The sequence below is a fragment of the Musca autumnalis genome, unplaced genomic scaffold, assembly GCF_047663935.1.
Source record: "Musca autumnalis isolate F117 unplaced genomic scaffold, ASM4766393v1 scaffold_1, whole genome shotgun sequence".
In the NCBI taxonomy this organism is placed as follows: Eukaryota; Metazoa; Arthropoda; class Insecta; order Diptera; family Muscidae; genus Musca; species Musca autumnalis.
Genome location: NW_027411644.1, coordinates 85,415,420 through 85,434,248, shown reverse-complemented (window position 1 = coordinate 85,434,248; position 18,829 = coordinate 85,415,420). Strand labels below are relative to the sequence as shown.

Genomic DNA, 18,829 nt, shown 5'->3' with positions numbered 1-18,829 from the left:
GAAATAAAATCTAAAAAACTAGAAAATAAAAATAGATAAAAAAACTTTTTAAGCTAAACGGTTTTATGTTAAACATGCATTGCAATGTTTAAGATAAATGTACTAAAAACCAAAAAAATAATAAAATAGATACATTCGTGGGAATTATAAACATATGCATAGACTAGACTAAAATAAAACCGTGGGACACGTCAATTGTCTACAAATTATCGACTTAATGTGCGATAGAAGAATCGATTAATTCGTCGTTAGGCAGTTGGCCCGCAGACGGTGAGGAAATTTCTTACTATTTTCTTGCTCATGGAAATTCCACACTCCATGTAAATAAAAGAGATGTTTCAACTAGTTTATCGTTGGACATTCACACTGCTACCTGGCGAGGAAGCGTTTCACTGCTCGTAGTTTGTCTTTAATCGACAAAGTACTACTCGCTCACCACTATGAAACCCTAAAACTCGCTTATAATCGAGCTTGCTAGCTTGTTTCCACATTCTAGCCCTACTTATCACACGCCCATCGTTGTCGGTTGAACAACTGCCTAATTATTGTGTAACACTACAAAACAAACATTTTAATAAACGATTGTAGACAATTCACTTTCCCACACTGTTTTATTTTTGTCTAGTCTATGCATATGTTTATAATTCCCACGACTGTATCTATTTTATTATTTTTTGGTTTTTAGTACATTTATCATAAACATTGCAATGTATGATTAACATAAAACCGTTTAACTTAAAAAGTTTTTTTACCTATTTTATTCAAAGTCCGATCTGGGTTATCAATATTTTCCCTATATATATTCACCATAGATATTTCAAAAACAGTTTGGATCGAGCACACATAATCTTCTGAAAGACTTTATTATGAAAAATATCAATAAAATATATTTTGTGACCGCAGATAACGAAAATGTGAATAAAAAACGGTAGAATATGGTCCTAAATCATATATAAAAAACTAAAGTTTCTGGAGATGTTAAATATTATAGCTACAAATTTCGTTTGTTCAGAGACTCACAATAAAATTTGATTTGGAACATTTCTTCTTTTGACACAACCCCCAAAAAGTGCTGTATTGTTGGAGATATTGACAAAGTATGGAATAAATAATATCTAATTTTGTAACGTCATTTTCTTAACAAAGTATTTTACTTAGATATCTAGATTGTTCTGGGACTTACAATGCAATTTTTTGTAGAATATTTCTTCTTTGAACACCTTTCGTCTAGAACAAAATTTCATGTTACTTTCATGCATCAACTCGAAAAAAGAACAAAACAAATTTATTCAAAAAATATTTGGGTGTTTTGTTGGCAAATTTGATGTATATATTTTCTTGATATATGTATATTTCATTTAGTCGGCGGCTTATATTTAAATTTGATGGAGATTATTTTTGTCTTTGACGTCTTCTATCTAGAATGAAGTTTTGTTTGACAACATTTTATAAACTCAGATAAAGTACAACATTAACCCCAAAACGTGGTTTTGCTTTTGGCAGATTTCTGGTGTATAAGTACAATTTAGAGTTATGGTGTATGCGGCGACCTAGAGTAAAATTTTATGACAAATAATTTTGTAGAATATTTTGATCTGATGCGATCACATTTAAAAGGAGTATTTAAACGTTTTTAAAAAAAGGGACCAAAAAGTTCCCTTTAGTGACTCGCATTAGGGTAAATTTTTTTCATAAAAAGATACACCGCATTGTTGTCAGTAATATTGCCAAAGACACTTTATACCTGAAATGCAAGGATTCCAAGGAATCTGATGTCGAATATTTCAAAACCTATAGAAATGGGCGGAACTTGCCACTCCTATTTAGGTTACTTCCCAACGTAAACTTTCAAAACGCCGATACACGTGTCTTTTTTTTCGGACCTCTTTTATAATCTTTGCGGTGTTTCTTGTAATTTTAAAAAAAGTTCGATTTTGTTGTACTGTGTAATCGAAAGCTCAACGGGAACGACCCCAGCGAAAACTCTTTGATTTCAAAAGGTAGGGTTTGTTGCTCTGATTACGGAAATGTATAATTTGATTTTTGGTTATGTCATCCGGGTTAGATCCGGTTCTACTTAACCAATTACTGTAAAGTGGGTGACGTTTGAAAGCTTACGGAAATACCTAATACATGGGGTTGTTATTTTAACCGGTCCACCTCATGATTTCCTTACGCGGCTTACTTCTTCACATGTGCAATTTGACACTTATATCACGATATCTCAAGAATGGCGACTCCTATTGAAAAGTCATAAAGATCATTCTTATAGACAATTTTTGCTTTAGTCGTGTTCTGGTAGGTCTTACCGTATTTGAGAAAAATAAAAAAGGGGCATTTGCGCCTGAATAACTTCGTTTGCACGCATGAGATCGATGGGGACTTTTAGAATGTTACTTCTAATGGCAAACCCTAGCTTTCCACAAAAATTCGATTTGTGGGAATTTTTGCTATTTCCCCCTTTTACACATGTCTATTTTGACTTCATGTACCTCCCACACAAAATTTGGGAAAAGTGCAACCTGAGGACACGTCCCAGTTCTATTTGAAATCTGTTGCAGAAGGTTTTTACGACCCTATTACAACGGTACATTCCTGAAATAATGGCCCAAAGAAGACCTATTGGGATATTTTCATCAACTTTAGGGTTTGCAATTCTCTTGAAGGTTTCAGTGCATTTCACCAAGTCCATAAAAGTCTTATTTGGTGGTCGCCTGTACTATAGAAAACATCTATAATGTTATCCTTTGGTGGCATAACATTGGCTATAAGGCTCAAAATGAATTCCGGGGGACCCAACTACCTCAATTTTATTAATAATTTCACTAAAGAAAGTAGGAGTTTATTCAATTCATTCCAAGATTGAAGGTGTGTTATTCTATAGAATACAGTTATGGAGCTCTCCTTTTCTGTAGAATACTACTCTATGAAAGTCTCCATGGAGATATAAAATATTATTATTGTCCCCTATGAAGGTCTCCTATTCTGCAGAAGACATTTCTGTAGGTCTGGTAGTGTGTGGAAGACGTAGATTGGGGTCTTTTATTGTATAGAGAACATCTATGGAGGCTTCTTATTGTAAAGAGAATTTTATGGAAGTCTCAAAATATATAGAAGACTTTAATGGTGGCTCCCCTATTCTATGGAAGACCTCTAGTGCTGTGTTTACACATCTTTAGCGAGTCTCTGGTAAAAGTCTTCTATGGCGTTCTCGTGTTCTATAGTAGATCTTTATGCAGGTCTCCTGTTCTGTCGAAGCCCACTATGGAGGTCTCCTATCCAATTCTATAGAAGACCAGTAGTGTGATTCTCTAAGTCATTTTTTGAGTTACCGACAAAAATCAACAAAATTCCTCTTCTTCCTATACCTCTATGAAGATATATCAGTTCTATTGGAAACCTCCTCTTCTATTTTATACAACACGTCTGTGGTGATCTCTTAGTCTGTAGAAGACTTATACTGCGCCTCCCGCTACATAAAAAATCTCAATGGATGTCTCATATTCCACTGAAAAAACTCCATTGATGACTCCCTTTCGATAATATATCACTTTGGAGGTGTTCATTCTATCGAAGGTCTCCCGTTAAAGACATCGTAGGTCTTTACTCAGGTATCCTTTTTTATATAAGACCACGTTGCACGTTTCTTGATCTATAGTAAGGTTCTAAGGAAGTCTATTCGACAACCGTTATGGACATCTGTTGCTCTATATAATACGTCAATTTTTTCTACAGAAGATTCAAATTGAGGTCTACAATTCTACAGAAGTCTACATTGTAAGTCTCCTATTCCGTAGAAGACCTCAATGGAGATTTCATATTCTTTAGAAGGTTTATAGTAGACCTCTATGGAGGAGTTTGGTTCTATTGAAGGCTTCTATGAATGTTTATACTGTATAGTTTCGATAACCCGGGCAACGCGGTAATCCGCACACTAAAAATATGTACACTGTAGATGCTGTAGTCCGGACACCCGGCAGTTTGTTTACTTCAATAATCCGTACACTCATTTGTTTTTTAAATTGTTTTATTTAGCTCACCCCGTTTGTTTTATTATTTATTCTTGGGTCAAATTTAGTAATTCAAATTTCACCCTCTTCCTGTCAACCGATTAATCTGAAATTTTGTATACACTTTGGATTTTGGTGACAATACAATTATGTTTATTTATTATCATTATAAATTAAAGATGGCGGCCGCTACAAAATGGCGGATAACGTAGGTTTTTCAATCCCATCAATATGGGTATCAAATGAAAGGGCTCAACAAGCAGAATACAAAATACTATAAAAAAATTAAATCCAAGATGGCGGCCGCTACAAAATGGCGGATAACGTAGTTTTTATCAATCCCATCAATATGGGTATCAAATGAAACGGCTCAAGAAGCAGAATACAATATACTATAAAAAATTGAAAACCAAGATGGCGGCCGCTACAAAATGGTGGATAACGTAGGTTTTATCAATCCCATCAATATGGGTATCAAATGAAGGTGCTCTACCAGTAGAATACAATGTACTATATAAAATTAAAATCCAACATGGCGGCCTCTACAAAATGGCGGATAACTTAGGTTTTATCAATCCCATCAACATGGGTATCAAATGAAAGGTCTCAACAAGTAGAATAAAATTTACTATGCAAAATTGAAATCTAAGATGACCGCCGCTACCAAAGAACAATTTTTTATCAATCCCACCAATATGGGTATCAAATAAAAGGGCTTGACAAGAAGAATACAGTGCACTATAGAGTACATCTTATACACCCGAAAGCTATACAGTTTCTAGCTAAGTACAATTACGGGACGGCTGAAAGAAGAATGTTGCCTTTAATACTATCATGGGCTTCTACAATACATAAAATGCAGGGCAGCACTGTGGATCACGCAGTCATATACTTAGGTGCGAAACTGTTTGAAGAAGGTCAAGCCTACGTGGCTCTTAGTAGAGTATAGAGGAGTTGGACTGCAATAAACTAACGGGCAAGAAACCTTGCAATAATGAAGCACTAAATGAATTAAACAGAATGCGAAATAAAAACTAAAAACTAGAAAATAAAAATAGGTAAAAAAAAACTTTTTAAGTTAAACGGTTTTATGTTAAACACACATTGCAATGTTTAAGATAAATGTACTAAAAACCAAAAAATAATAAAATAGATACAGTCGTGGGAATTATAAACGTATGCATAGACTAGACTAAAATAAAACCGTGGGGCACGTCAATTGTGTACAAATTATCGACTTAATGTGCGATAGAAAAATCGTTTAATTCGTCGTTAGGCAGTTGGCCCGCAGACGCTGAGGAAATTACTTACTATTTTCTTGCTCATGGAAATTCCACACTCCACACTCCATGTAAATAAAAGAGATGTTTCAACTAGTTTATCGTTGGACATTCACACTGCTGCCTGGCGAGGAAGCGTTTCACTGCTCGTAGTTTGTCTTTAATCGACAAAGTACTACTCGCTCACCACTATGAAACCTTAGAACTCGCTTATAATCGAGCTTGCTAGCTTGTTTCCACATTCTAGCCCTACTTATCACACGTCCATCGTTGTCGGTTGTATAACTGCCTAATTATAGTGTAACATTACAAAACAAACATTTTAATCAACGATTGTAGACAATTGACGTGCCCCACGGTTTTATTTTATTTTAGTCTAGTCTATGCATATGTTTATAATTCCCACGACTGTATCTATTTTATTATTTTTTGGTTTTTAGTACATTTATCTTAAACATTGCAATGTATGTTTAACATAAAACTGTTTAACTTAAAAAGTGTTTTTACCTATTTTTATTTCACACTAAGCTATTTCTGTTAATTATTTTATTGTTTGCAGTAGTGATTTGAATTTAAATTTTATTCCAACGAAAATAATGCAAAATTGATTCGTTAGCAAAAATTAGTCATATTTTTGAAGCTGCGCGCCTTGGCAAACGTAAAGTGCTGAATATGATTTGATTGAAATTGGCTTAGAAAACCAAGAACAATATAGCTTTGTTCAGTGTTTTAGGATTATAATTACCGATAGGTTCGTTTAGTATGCAGAGAAAATCGTCCAAATGATTCTTCTGTCCAGCCATTTATCCTAAAATATATTTCCAAGTTTGTGTTACAGACCAATCTGCCTACATTTGGAAATAACGTCATCAGGTCATAACTTTAGTAAGGAATGAGTTGCCCTAAAACATACAACCCTGTAATAGAAATTGAAAAGCAAAAGGTCCGTAATCCTTTAAAAATTTGAATTTGCCTATTTGCTATCCTAGCACACGAAGTGGCTGACTCAATCCTAGAAAAGTGGTTCCAAATTTTATTTGGTAAATATTTTAAAGGTTTCCCTTAAAGAATAATAGAAAATTATATATTTCAAAATTCCAAATAAATGGTGGACAATTTTGTAGAATTGTTGCTAATGGCGTCAGGTAGATTTCAGTCAACACACCAATGCACAGTGGATCCAGCCATTGGCCAAAAATAAAAAAAATGAATGTTAAAATTTTGGTACAACATCTGGCAAATCTGACAGCTATGACATGGACCTTTTTAAAAATATATTCATTTTTGTTTCATTCGAACGCGATCTTCTAAAAATATCGCGAAACAAATACGTACAGCAAATTATTATAGTGGATTTTGAAGGAAGAGGTAATAGCTTAATTTTCATTAAACAATAGTGTTTTAGCGTGTTGTGAAATTCTGGTTAGCTGCATATTTTCTTAGTGTATTTTGTAATGCCAATTCGATCCTGTACTTAAATTTGACCTAAGGTTTTAGTCATGATGCCCACCTGTGCCCACCTTGGGAATAATTTTCCAAAGTAGGCCATGGGTTTAAGATTATTCATTGTTAAAATCAGCTGCCATCTAGTGCCAGACTATAAATGGTAGGTCGCTGACCAATGCTGCCCTAGAATAGGGTTACTATGGATATATTAAGCTGTGTTCCTTTACTTACCTGAGGTTACCATTTTAACCATTTGTTACGATTTTTAACCTGCAAAGCGTTCCTTAACCCCGAAAAGTGGCAAAACTGGAAGCAATTTTTAAGAGAGTGAGAGGGGAGAGAGAGCGAAAATGGCTTTCTCTTCTACCACAGGCTACCAGCAAAATTTCTGCAAGTAGAAAATGGCAGAATTGATTTTTCGACTTTTGTTTGACGATTATTTCACAAAATGGACGAAAAACCGAAGAAAAAGTCGAACACTGACAACACAAAAAAACATTGTTCCACAACATCCCATACGGGACAAGGGAGACTTCTCTCATATCAATGAGTGCACCCCGATTCATATTTAGCTCAATGATATGGGACCTACTGTTTATCGCCGAGTCCGAACGGCGCGTCTTAAGACACCACTTGTGGAGAAGTTTTTCAAGGCTTAAATACTCAGGAAATGTCGCCAACATTACTGAGGGGTATTTTGCCACCGCGTGCAAGGCGGGCGTGCATACCATTGCACCACGGTGGCACCCAAACACTAAACTAAAAACTGAAATAAAAGACGAAAATGGATTTTTTTTTATGTTTTTTTTTCTGACATTGCTGCCGGATCTACCATTTTTCCGTTCCTTTACTTTTCTGGTAAAAATGTTCATGAGAGAGCAATTTTGAACAATTTTGACACTTTTCTCCTTTACCACTCTTGCCATTAAAAAAGTAAAGGAACAAAGCTTTAGTGTATAATTCAGTTATCTGACCGCGTACATTAACATAATTGGTATCAGTGGCAAAATGAAGAGATCTTCTTCCAAATTTGTGTTACGTTGGCGGCACGTTTCTTCCAGGTAGAACACTATAAGATCTATATTAAAAATTTTACCACATTTCAGACAAAAATGTAGATTTTTTAATCCGCTAAATTGGTTAGATTTTATGTAGTTTTGGATTTTTTTTTGTTTCCCCAAGCGTATTTTTGCATCATAAGACCTTTGTTCATGTCATTTTGTATTAACAGCATAAAACAATTCTTACCATATACCCCCTCCAGAGGGGAAAGGGGGGAGAATGTTACGCTCGTGGTTTCTTAAAACACTCTTCGCAGCAGCACACAGCTGTAAACTGCGCATTGACTTGATTTTTACACTCTAAATATTTTTGGCTACATTCTCCATACAAGTGGATCCACATTGCAATGTGCTATTAATCTATCTTTACACATAACAGCTGTCGGCCACAAATAGAAGGGTTGGTAATAAAATATCTATGTTCCTTATCACCCGCAACGCACACATTGTGTGGAGTGCATATACCTTTAGGCACATCGTGCATTAGTAAATAAGTGCATGTGTATTGTTTAGTGATTAGAGATTTAAGGTCTAGCTGTAACAAAGTAGTAAAATAAAATTGAATTTCTTTCGAACCGTAGAACAGACAACATCAGCCCGCTGGTTTTCTTTTCTTGAGTTTTTCCCTTAAGGTTTCTCGGAAAATTTTTGTGATGCGACGAGGAGACCGTCGCATCAAATGGGTAACCATTCTTGTCATTTAAAGTCAACATTAAAGTTAACATCCCCGTAGGGACAAGGGATACTTATTAGCTCAATGAGATGTGACCCACTTTTTGTAGAAGAATGCGAACAGCGAGTCTTACGACACAACTTGTGGATAAGTTGCTGAATTACTTAGGAAATTTTGTCAACAATACGCTGAACGGTATTTTCAAACTGTTCAACATTTGCGTTTCCTTACGTGGAAATCGAACTCAGGCATAAAGTGTGCAAGGCGGCTTACCATTACACCATGGTTACACGGTGTTAAATGTTTCCTGCAAATAACGCCAAACTTATCCATCAAAGGGGAGACCCAAAATATTGGTTTTTCGTAACTACTGAGTAATCCGTATAATTCGCATGTTTTGGCGGTATCCGGATTATCGAGATTATACTGTACATTCTTTAGGAGACCTCTAGAAGTCTTCTATTCATATCGCCTAGCCCATAGAAGTCTTTCCATGGAGATTTTCTAATCTCTAGAAGTCCTGTTTAGAGATCTCATATCAATTATCGAATTATCTCAATGAGTAGAAGATTTATGTAAAACCCACCTATTCTACAAAAGCCTTCAAATGGAGCTGCCCCTATTTAATAGAATAAATTTTTTTAAAGTCTGTTTATTTTGCTTTTCAAAATAGTCAGGTTTACTCCCACAGTCGTTGTTTTAATATGTTTTTAAAATAACTTTAAGTTATAAGTGGAAAAATTTGGCGATGTTTACGAAGGGGTAAGGCAGGGAAGACTATAGTTTCAGATCTCGCCACAGATCCACATCAGTTCCCTTGTTTCTTGTTTTTCAACAAAAAACTTTTTATACCCAAGTGTCAATTGATCGCTCAAATAAATACGTGTCCTTACCCCTTGGTAAACATCGGCAATTTTTCCTGCTTATAAATTAAAGTGTTTTAATAAATATTACGCCTGACTATTTTTAAAAGTAAAATAGAAGTCATCATCACAAATAAAAACCGCCAACCCCCCTAATTGTGAGACCGGGCACCGTCAAATTATCGTTTATTGTTGTCATAAGCAATACCAACAAATTAGTTATGTGTTTTTCGTTGAGACTCAACGAACGTGTAGTAGTGGTAAAGATTTGATTTTGTTTGCAAGTGAAGATGCTCGAGTTTAGGTAGTGCCAAAGAAATTCTTGATCAGAGTGTTTCTTTGGACACGTATCTAGTTGAGCGAGCAATTGGCAGTTGGGTATAAAACTTTTCTTGCTGAAAAACAAGAAAAAATGGAGCTGCTGAGGATCTGTGTCGAGATGCGAAACTATATTCTTCCCTGTCTTACCCATTGGCAAACATCGCCAATTTTTTCCACTAATAAATTAAACAGGTTTTATTGAAATATTAAAACAACGACTATCGGATTAAGCCAGACTATTTTGAAAAGCAAAATAGAAGTGCTCATCCCAAATAAAAACGCCAACCCTAATAAAATCTCTTTATTGGTCCAATTCGACCTTCAGTTCCCAGTGCAAACATCTGTTTCCTATTGCGTATAAGTTGTGGCAACACGTATACGCTCTACTAGTAACTATACGTATGTTCCATATTGCGTATGAGCTATGACCCCACGTATACCCAATGAAGACATTTAATTTAATTGGCATTTACCCGTGCTATTATGAATATTTTACGACATTTAAGTTATCCATTGAAAAAGATTCTACAGAAGAGTTTATTCAATTCAAATCTTCAATGGAAGTCTTCTATGGAGTTATAATATTCGATTGAAATCTTGTAATGATTTATCTTAGTCCCTAAAATACCTCCCATGGAATTCTTCTATTCCTTAGAAGTTTATTACGTAGGTTTCTTACATGCTGAGTTATAGTATGAAGGCATTTAAATATCGGCAAAGCCGACTGCTTCTTTTACTTGTGAAGCCTTAATTTGTGGTAGACCTGAGCAATGATACCTAAGTAATTATCAAAATATATAAATATTTGTAAAATTCTTTACTGACTTTCAATAGCTTCTATGGATGCCGATTTCAATTTATGTGCCCGCATTAACCTTCAATCAAGGTAAGTAATTTTTCACTTACAAATACTATAACAAAATGATATATTTATTTTTCTTTGTAGTAACTGGCATTGATCTCTATACCATTATACCGGTGACCTGCGTCATTTGTACCTTCTATACCTGCATAGTGAGTCTTCACTGGGGCACATCTTACAAATTTTATATTTAAAACATTGTTAATTGTTTTGCAGGGTGGTATTAAGGGTGTCATTTGGACAGATGTGTTGCAAAGTTTCATTATGATTGCTTCCATGGGTTTTGTAATAATCAAAGGTACACTGGATTTGGGTGGTATGGGTGTGGTGTATGACCGAAATTTGGCAAGTGGACGTTTAGAGGCTCCAGAGTAAGTATGCTGCTGCTGATATTTGAAGACACTTCATAATATGTTGGTTTTGTTTAGGTTCACATTGGATCCCACTGTTCGTATGGGCTTCTTTGCCGTTTTCGTTGGCGGTACCATGTTAAAAATCCAACATACTTGTATCAATCAACCTGCGGTACAGAGATTTTTATCTTTGCCCGGCATGAAGGAAGTAAAGAAGTGCCTGATCATTTTCATTTTTGGTTTGGTGTTCATATTGGGCATGTGTATTTATATGGGCCTGTTGGCCTTTGCCCACTATCATGATTGTGATCCTTTGACGACAAAGGTACGAAGGATGGTATACCATCGTATATTTAAGGTGTATTTACCAATTAAATTTTTCTCTTACAGCTCGCCCATGCCAAGGACCAAATAGTGCCCTTATATGTAATGCAAATTGCCGGTAGTTATCCCGGTTTGGCTGGTCTCTTTGTGGCTGGGGTGTTTAGTGCAGCCTTAAGTTCCCTTTCTACCGCTTTGAATTCTCTGGCAGGTGTATTCCTAAAAGATTTCATTGAACCCTATCGTTCAAAACCGCTGACCGAACGACAAACTGCCTTTAGTCTTAGGGCCGTTGTTGTGGTATTTGGTATGGGTTCTATGGCAATGGTAAAGGTGGTCGAGAAACTGGGTATGGTAATGCAGTTATCCACCACAATTGGTTCTATGACAGCTGGACCATTGTTTGGAATGTTCACCGTGGGCATGACAATGCCTTTTGTGAAAACGGAGGTAATTTTGATTGATTTTCTACAGCTCAAAAATATCTGAGCGAGTTTCATTCTCTGCTCGGATTCGAACTAGCATTTCAGAGCTTTTCTTAAGACACATAATGCCATTGCCTTTTTCGCATGGCTGTCGACTGGTTTGCAATAAAAACTGGAAGAACAAAAGCAATATCCTTCACTCAATGCTTTATTCTTCCACATTTAAAAGCAGCCGATGGCTTATGCGAGGCCGCCAAAAGCTTTATGTACTCCAAACGTTTTAAGCACCAAAATATTTAATTTAATTTTTTTCAGAGCGTTTTGTTTGGTTGCATCTCAGGCACTTTGCTCATGGCTTATGTTGCAGTACGTTCGCAAATTGATGCTGCCTTGGGAATTTTGCGATTCCCCACCAAACCAGTTTCAATAGAGGGTTGCACATACGCATTTGATATGTCTCACATCAAGAACTCAACACTGACTGGGTAAAGATTAACACTTTTGTACTTTCAATAAAAAAATTAAAATGTCTCACTTCCTCTTGCTTTTGCAGCATTCCACCACCCGAAACTCTACCCCATGCCTTCCATCATTTATCGTTCCTTCTAAACACTGCATTGGGGGCAGCAACAACAATTATCGTCGCTCTTCTGGCCACTTTATATTTCGGAAAACAGGACAGCAGTGAAGTTAATCCCGACTTAATAATTCCCAAGTTGAGGAAATATATGAAACCCTATAAATACAGCAGTGTTCCCTTGGATATGGACAAGTTGACTAAGTTGGAGGAGAAAGAAAAGGAAGCGCTAAAACAAAATACAGAAGATGATACATATAATTGACTTCATTGTTGTTATAGTTGTTGTTAATCCAGCATTTCTTCTTTTGGTTTTACAAAATTTAGTACAATTTCTTTAAAATTTATTTTTTTATATGTATGTAAATATGATTTTGGTGGTTGGTTAAGATAATAAATAAATAACATATAAATTAAAAAAAAAAAAATATTTAAATAGTTTTTTTATTCAGTATTCTTTCTTAATTGATTCTAAACAATTACATTTGAGTTTGGATTTTTTTGTAATAAAGTAAATACACTAGACACTAAGTGTCCGATTTCTTAGTACAACATCCGAAATGGGTATATAAATGCTTCTAAGCGATTGCCGAATTTGCCACACTGAAACTTCTGACAGTTGTAATCAGAACATAAGACAGAACTGTAATTGGATATTTTGGATTCTGAAACTACAATGTCCATCCATAGATGAGAAAAATCAAAAAACAAAAAAACAAAAAATCGCAAAGAATTTTCATAGCTACAATATTTTTTTAGTACCAGTTCGATAGGACTGCGGCTTCCAAGCAAAATCGTGAAAACCTAAAAATGTCAAATCGAACCACGATATATTTAAAAGTCGCTCCAGCGATTTTTTGTTTTTTTATTTTTCTCATATATGAAAATTGTAGTTTCAGAACCCGCAAAAGCTTCCCAGGTGTAAGCACCTTCCATTTAGAGTTGCTTCAAGAACACCGTGCCTAGTCCCAATTTACATTAGGCGAGTTTACTTGCGGCAATTGTCAGTTTGATGGAGAGAGAGGTGAGGTATATGGTTACCCTTTGCCTCTCAACACCCTCTCTCACCCACAAACTGACAATTGCCGCAAGTAAACTCGCCTAATGTAAATTGGGACCTACTTAACAAACATGTTTGGCATATATTTGGTATACAGAAATTAATTAAAGAAACCAAATATTCTACGTAGATTGAAGGAGGAAATTGTCGTCATACCACCGATTCAGATTTATTTCGCCTTTTCCGTGATAATAAAACTGTTCTTACAAAAATATTGATTTTTATACCCTCCACCAGAGTATTTTTACGCTGCCTTCATTGTTAACCAACGACACAGTGACAGTGAAGAAGGTTTGTCTTGTTTTGCAAACATTTACAGTAGAGTTGCCCCAAAGGAACTATATGGAACTATCTAGTTCACTTCGCAGTTCCAATGGCCCTGGTACTGGATGTTACTGGTACGTTTTGGAACTAGTACAAGGAACTATGAACTAGATTAACAGCAGTTACTCCCATCATTGTATTATTTTGGACCACGCCAAATCGTGTATGTGAGAGCCCATATGTCACCTATATTTTCACTTGACCATAGCTGTAGACCTTTTACTAGGGTTTTGGGTTTTCCCGGTTTTTATCATTCCCGGGAAACGGGAATCATAAAATCGCCATTCCCGGGAATCCGGGATTTCCCGGGAAATTTTAAAATACGAGAGAGGAGCAATATTTCCGTGATTTTTTATCTTCCCATAGTAACTTATATTAAATACAATATTTTCAAAGAGTTGCGGGCTCAAAAATGGATGACACATTTTTGCTCTATCGATTAAAAACGCAAAAATATGGAAAAATGCACCATGTTGCCCGGATTTTGCCCACACTGACAATTTCCAATATTCAAGGCTAAAGCTGAAAACACATCCAACGTTGGAGTAAAGGTTTGTGTTGGGCGTTGAGAAAAAAACAACAACAGGGCGACGCCGACACCAAAGTCCAGCGTTGATATGTTTTCCGGCATATATTTCAAAAGACTTTGAATTTTTCGGCATCATGCCCAACAGTGTAAAAACGGCCAAAAAGACACAAAACTTTACCCACGCGTTGCATGTGTTTTCAGCTTAAGGAAATCGCTCGATGGAAAGTGATTTGGCTCAAACAATGAAGTTATTGATCAGAAATTCCAATTTTATGGACCTCGAAAATTGTATGTTTTATGTTCTTATGCTTAAAATTGCTTAAAACAAGTAAGAAAATATCAGTCAGCAGAGCCGACAGAGATATACCCTCAACTTCGGACATAAGGAAAATAAGCGAATAAAATATTTCTGACGTTTCCAGGAGCTTTTAGAGTTTTTGAGCCAATTTCTTAAGAAGTATGGATTTGCCCCGAAATTGTACCCTTTTAACTAGGGCCGCACACAAAACATGATGCCAAACATTTAAAAGAGAGAGTGTGGGAGATTTCTCCCTTCGACGGTTATCTTACGAACTACCCAATGTAGTTGGTACCGGCAGGCTTTTTTGAGATTTTGGGCCTTTAACTCGGGAAGAGTGGACTTGCTCTCCCAAAACAAGCTGCGCCGTCGTAACAGGACCTTCATGTAGAAGTTTTTGGATAGAATTTAAAAAAAAAAAAATGAGATGAACTGTTAAACTGCACTTTTTCTAAATTTTATGTTGGAGGTTCGGCTGGACCGATATAGTCCATATTCCAATCTGATACATGACCAGATGAAATAATACGATGTGCAAAGTTTGGACCAATCATTCCATTTTAGTTGTTGCCGTCAAGGTTTTTTGGAGATTTTAAGGCAATATCTCAGGAAGTATGGACTTGTTCCCGACAAAATTTGTACCGTCGTAAGGGAGCCCGTAAAGACACACTGCGGAAAATTTTTCAAATCGATCCGAGAGGAGCTTTTAAACTTCACTTTTTCCGAGTTTTGTGTGGAACCCATTCTATGCCTGGAACTAATATTCCCATATGAAAAATTATGACTAGACAGCGGGATTTTATGGAACCCCTATTTTTGATCCGATCCATGTCAAATTTTTGGGACTGGGCATATTTCTGATTTAATTGCAATCGAAACATATCGCTCATTTACTCACAGAGTGACACATTTCAAAAAATCAAGTTTCGAGAAAAACGCGATTGAAATTTGACTTCCCAACATAAAAACATTATTACACAAAAACTAAAATAACTACTTGGACCATATTTTGCAGAGAACTAGCCAGATATCAGTGCTAAATTTCTGTGCAAGATCAAGCACGACTTGAAGTGTTTCAGTGCTCCATAAATGCAAAAAACTTTTTTGATGGTTTATGCCAAACTCCTAGAAAATAATCCTTGGGTTTTAGAGATATCAACTTGAAAATTTCACAAAAGGTAAAGTAGAAGTCGTAGAAAAAATAGAAATTGCTAACTCAAAAAACCCATTTTTTGAGTTATGCCACTCTTTGAGCACATGAGCGATATGATATATGCAAAATTTATACCTTTTTCATATTTTCTTTCAATAATAGTAACAAAAATGTTGGTGTGTACAATTCTTCTGTTTAAACTTCTCTTCAGACAAGTCAATAAAATAGAGAAATGTATAACCACAGCCACAACCTTAAAAATACCGGAAATCCGGAGTTATCGTTCTATAGGGGCTATATGAAGACGTGGACCTAAACCGACAAATTTTAGGTAGAAAGTTTTTTACCCCCAAGGAAGACTTAATACCAAATGTCAGCTATTTTGGTGGGATATTGAGGCCGCAACCTTCAAAATACCGGATATCGGGAGGTATCGTTCTACGGGGGCTATGTAAAGAAGTGGACATATGAGGACAAATTTCAGTTGTAAAGTTGCATACCCCTAACGAAGACTTACCCCCTGTTTTTGTAAAAGTGTTTATTCTTCTCACACGAATTGTCAAATTTTGTAGATCGATTTACTCTCCTTAGCGCAAATGTAGAGTCCTGATTTTTAAATGAGGAATTCATAACTATATATGGAACTAATCTACGAAAAATTAAATCTGTATGTCATCTGTGGGCTGAGCTATGGATGCCTAAATTATTGCGAATATAGACGAACGATCAAAAGTAAGTTACAAAAACTGGGTGTTAATACCAAATTTCAGCCATTTTTGTGGGATATTTAGACCACAAATCCTTGTATATATTTTGCATATGGTTTTCCATAAGCTCATTTTATGCAAATATGTAAAAATATATCAAAATATGCACGATATGCAAAAATGTCTGTGCCTAATTCGTTTTTATACCCTCAGCCTTTAGGCTATGAAGGGTATATACACTTTCATACGGGCAAAATGTGCCTCATCGAAATAATGGTTTTAGACCCCAAGTATGTTTGAACGAAATGTGTTTCAGACAATTTGGAGTCGATTGAGCAATGTCCGTCCGTCTGTCTGTCTGTCTGGCTGGTTGGAGCGCACGACAACTCTCGAAGGGATGAACCGATTCGGTTCAAATTTTGGCTTTCGTAATATTTTGTCTAAACTTAGTTTAAGTTCGAAGATGAGCTATATCGGTCCACTCCTTCCGGTACCTCCCCCACAAAAGTTCGAAAATGTTCGGAAAATTTGTACGCACGATAACTCTTGAAGGGTGTAACCGATTTGGTCCATACTTTGCCCACCGTGGAGCGTGTACTAGACTTAGATCAGGTTTTAATATGGTTTCAATCGGTCCACTCCGTCGGGTACCTCCCACACAAAATTTTGGAAAAGTTCAGTTTAGGAACATCTCTCGAATCGCTTTGATTTTTGCTTTAGTAACTTGTATTCACTGCCCTCCATACGACGGTATAAGTTTCATCAGGGGCAAGTCCATACTTCCTGAGAAAATAGCCTGAAAGTTGCAAAAACCCCTATGACACCGTGTGAGGAGGTTGGAGGGTAAAATAACTCTCGAACAGGTCTGCCGATTCGGTCCAAAGTTTGGCCTTAGTAATATTTTGTCCAAACATAGTTTAAGTTCGAAGATAAGCCATATCGGTCCACTCCTTCAGGTACCTCCCCCACAAAAGTTCAAAAATGTTCGGAAACATTGTGCGTACGATAACTCATGAAGAGAGTGGCCGAATTGGTCCATACTTTACACATCCTAATATATCTACCAGATATAGATCAGGTTCAAATATGGTCTATATTTGTCCACTCCATCCGGTACCTCCCACTCAAAATTTCGGATACATGTTCACTTTAGGACCTGCTTTCGAATCACTTTGATTTTTGTTGAAGCAACTTGCATTGCTGCCTCAATTGCGATGGTAAAAGTTGTTTCAGGGGCAAGTTCATACTTCTTGAGCAAACCTTCCTGAAGTTCTAAAAAACCCCTATGGTACCATATGTAGTGGCTGGATATCCATTCTTTTTAGTATCTCCTCCGCAAAACTTTTGATATTAAATCCTAATCAACATTTTTGTCAGTTCAAACGCCCAAAATTTTTAAAACTCCCTAAATACATGCGTTTTTCGGAAAAAAATTGTTTCAAAATTTACAGGCTGAGGGTATATCTCTGTCGGCAAAGCTGACTGATACTTTTTTACTTGTTTTTATACCCTCCACCATATGGAGGGTATAATTAAATTTGTCATTCAGTTTGTAACACATCGAAATATTCGTCGGAGACCCTATAAAGTATATATATTATTGATCAGCATAAAATTCTATATCGATTTGACCATGTCCGTCTGTCCGTCCGTCCGTCTGTCTGTTGAAATTAAGATACAGCTCGCAATTTTAAAGATAGAGAGCCAAAATTTGGTATAGAAGTTTTTATTACTTGTAGGATGGTTGGTATTGAAAATGGGATATATCGGTCCACGTTTTGATATAGCCCCCATAGAACGGTACCTCCCGATTTTCGGTATTTTTAAGGTTTTAGCTTCATTATCCTACCAAAATGGCTGAAATTTGGTAGGTAGTCTTCTTTAGGGGTATACAACTTTCCCCTAGAATTTTGTCGGTATTGGTCCACACCTTCATATAGCCCCCATAGAACGGTACCTCCCGATTTTCGGTATTTTGAAGGTTTTAGCTTCATTATCCTGCCAAAATGGCTGAAATTTGGTACGTAGACTTCTTTAGGGGTATACAACTTTCCTCTAGAATTTTGTCGGTATTGGCCCACACCTTCATATAGCCCCCATAGAACGGTACCTCCCGATTTTCGGTATTTTGAAAGTTTTAGCTTCATTATCCTGCCAAAATGGCTGAAATTTGGTACGTAGACTTCTTTAGGGGTATAAAACTTTCCCCCAGAATTTTGTCGGTATCGGTCCACACCTTCATATAGCCCCCATAGAACGGTACTTCCCGATTTTCGGTATTTTGAAGATTTTACCTACATCATCACACCGAAATGGCTGAAATTTGGTACTTAGTCTACGTTGGTGGTATAAAACTTTCCCCCAGAACTTTGTCGGTGTGGGTCCACACCTTCATATAGCCCCCATAGAACGGTACCTCCCGATTTTCGGTATTTTGAACGTTGGGGCCTCAATATTCCACCGAAATGGCTGAAATTTGGTATTTAGACTTCGTTGGGGGTACTCAAACTTCCCCTTTAAATTTGTCGGTATAGGTCCAAGCCTTCATATAGACCCCATGAAAAGG

At 36.4% G+C, this 18,829-nt stretch overlaps 1 protein-coding gene across 2 annotated transcripts in view; it reads left to right on the top strand.

The window, feature by feature from the left end:
* LOC141402434 (sodium-coupled monocarboxylate transporter 1-like) overlaps positions 1–18,829 on the top strand; it is a 150,895-nt gene that overhangs the window by 107,576 nt on the left and 24,490 nt on the right. The window contains exons 5-11 of one of the 2 annotated variants that reach the window (XM_073983763.1): positions 10,489–10,540; positions 10,601–10,668; positions 10,733–10,887; positions 10,945–11,194; positions 11,260–11,640; positions 11,931–12,100; positions 12,169–12,620. The exons of the other annotated variant lie outside the window; for it this stretch is intronic. Of the exons in view, the coding sequence (XP_073839864.1) occupies positions 10,489–10,540; positions 10,601–10,668; positions 10,733–10,887; positions 10,945–11,194; positions 11,260–11,640; positions 11,931–12,100; positions 12,169–12,457 (1,365 nt within the window). The 3' untranslated portion in view covers positions 12,458–12,620. Of the gene's footprint in view, positions 1–10,488; positions 10,541–10,600; positions 10,669–10,732; positions 10,888–10,944; positions 11,195–11,259; positions 11,641–11,930; positions 12,101–12,168; positions 12,621–18,829 lie in introns of those variants that run through there. 2 annotated transcript variants of the gene reach the window in all.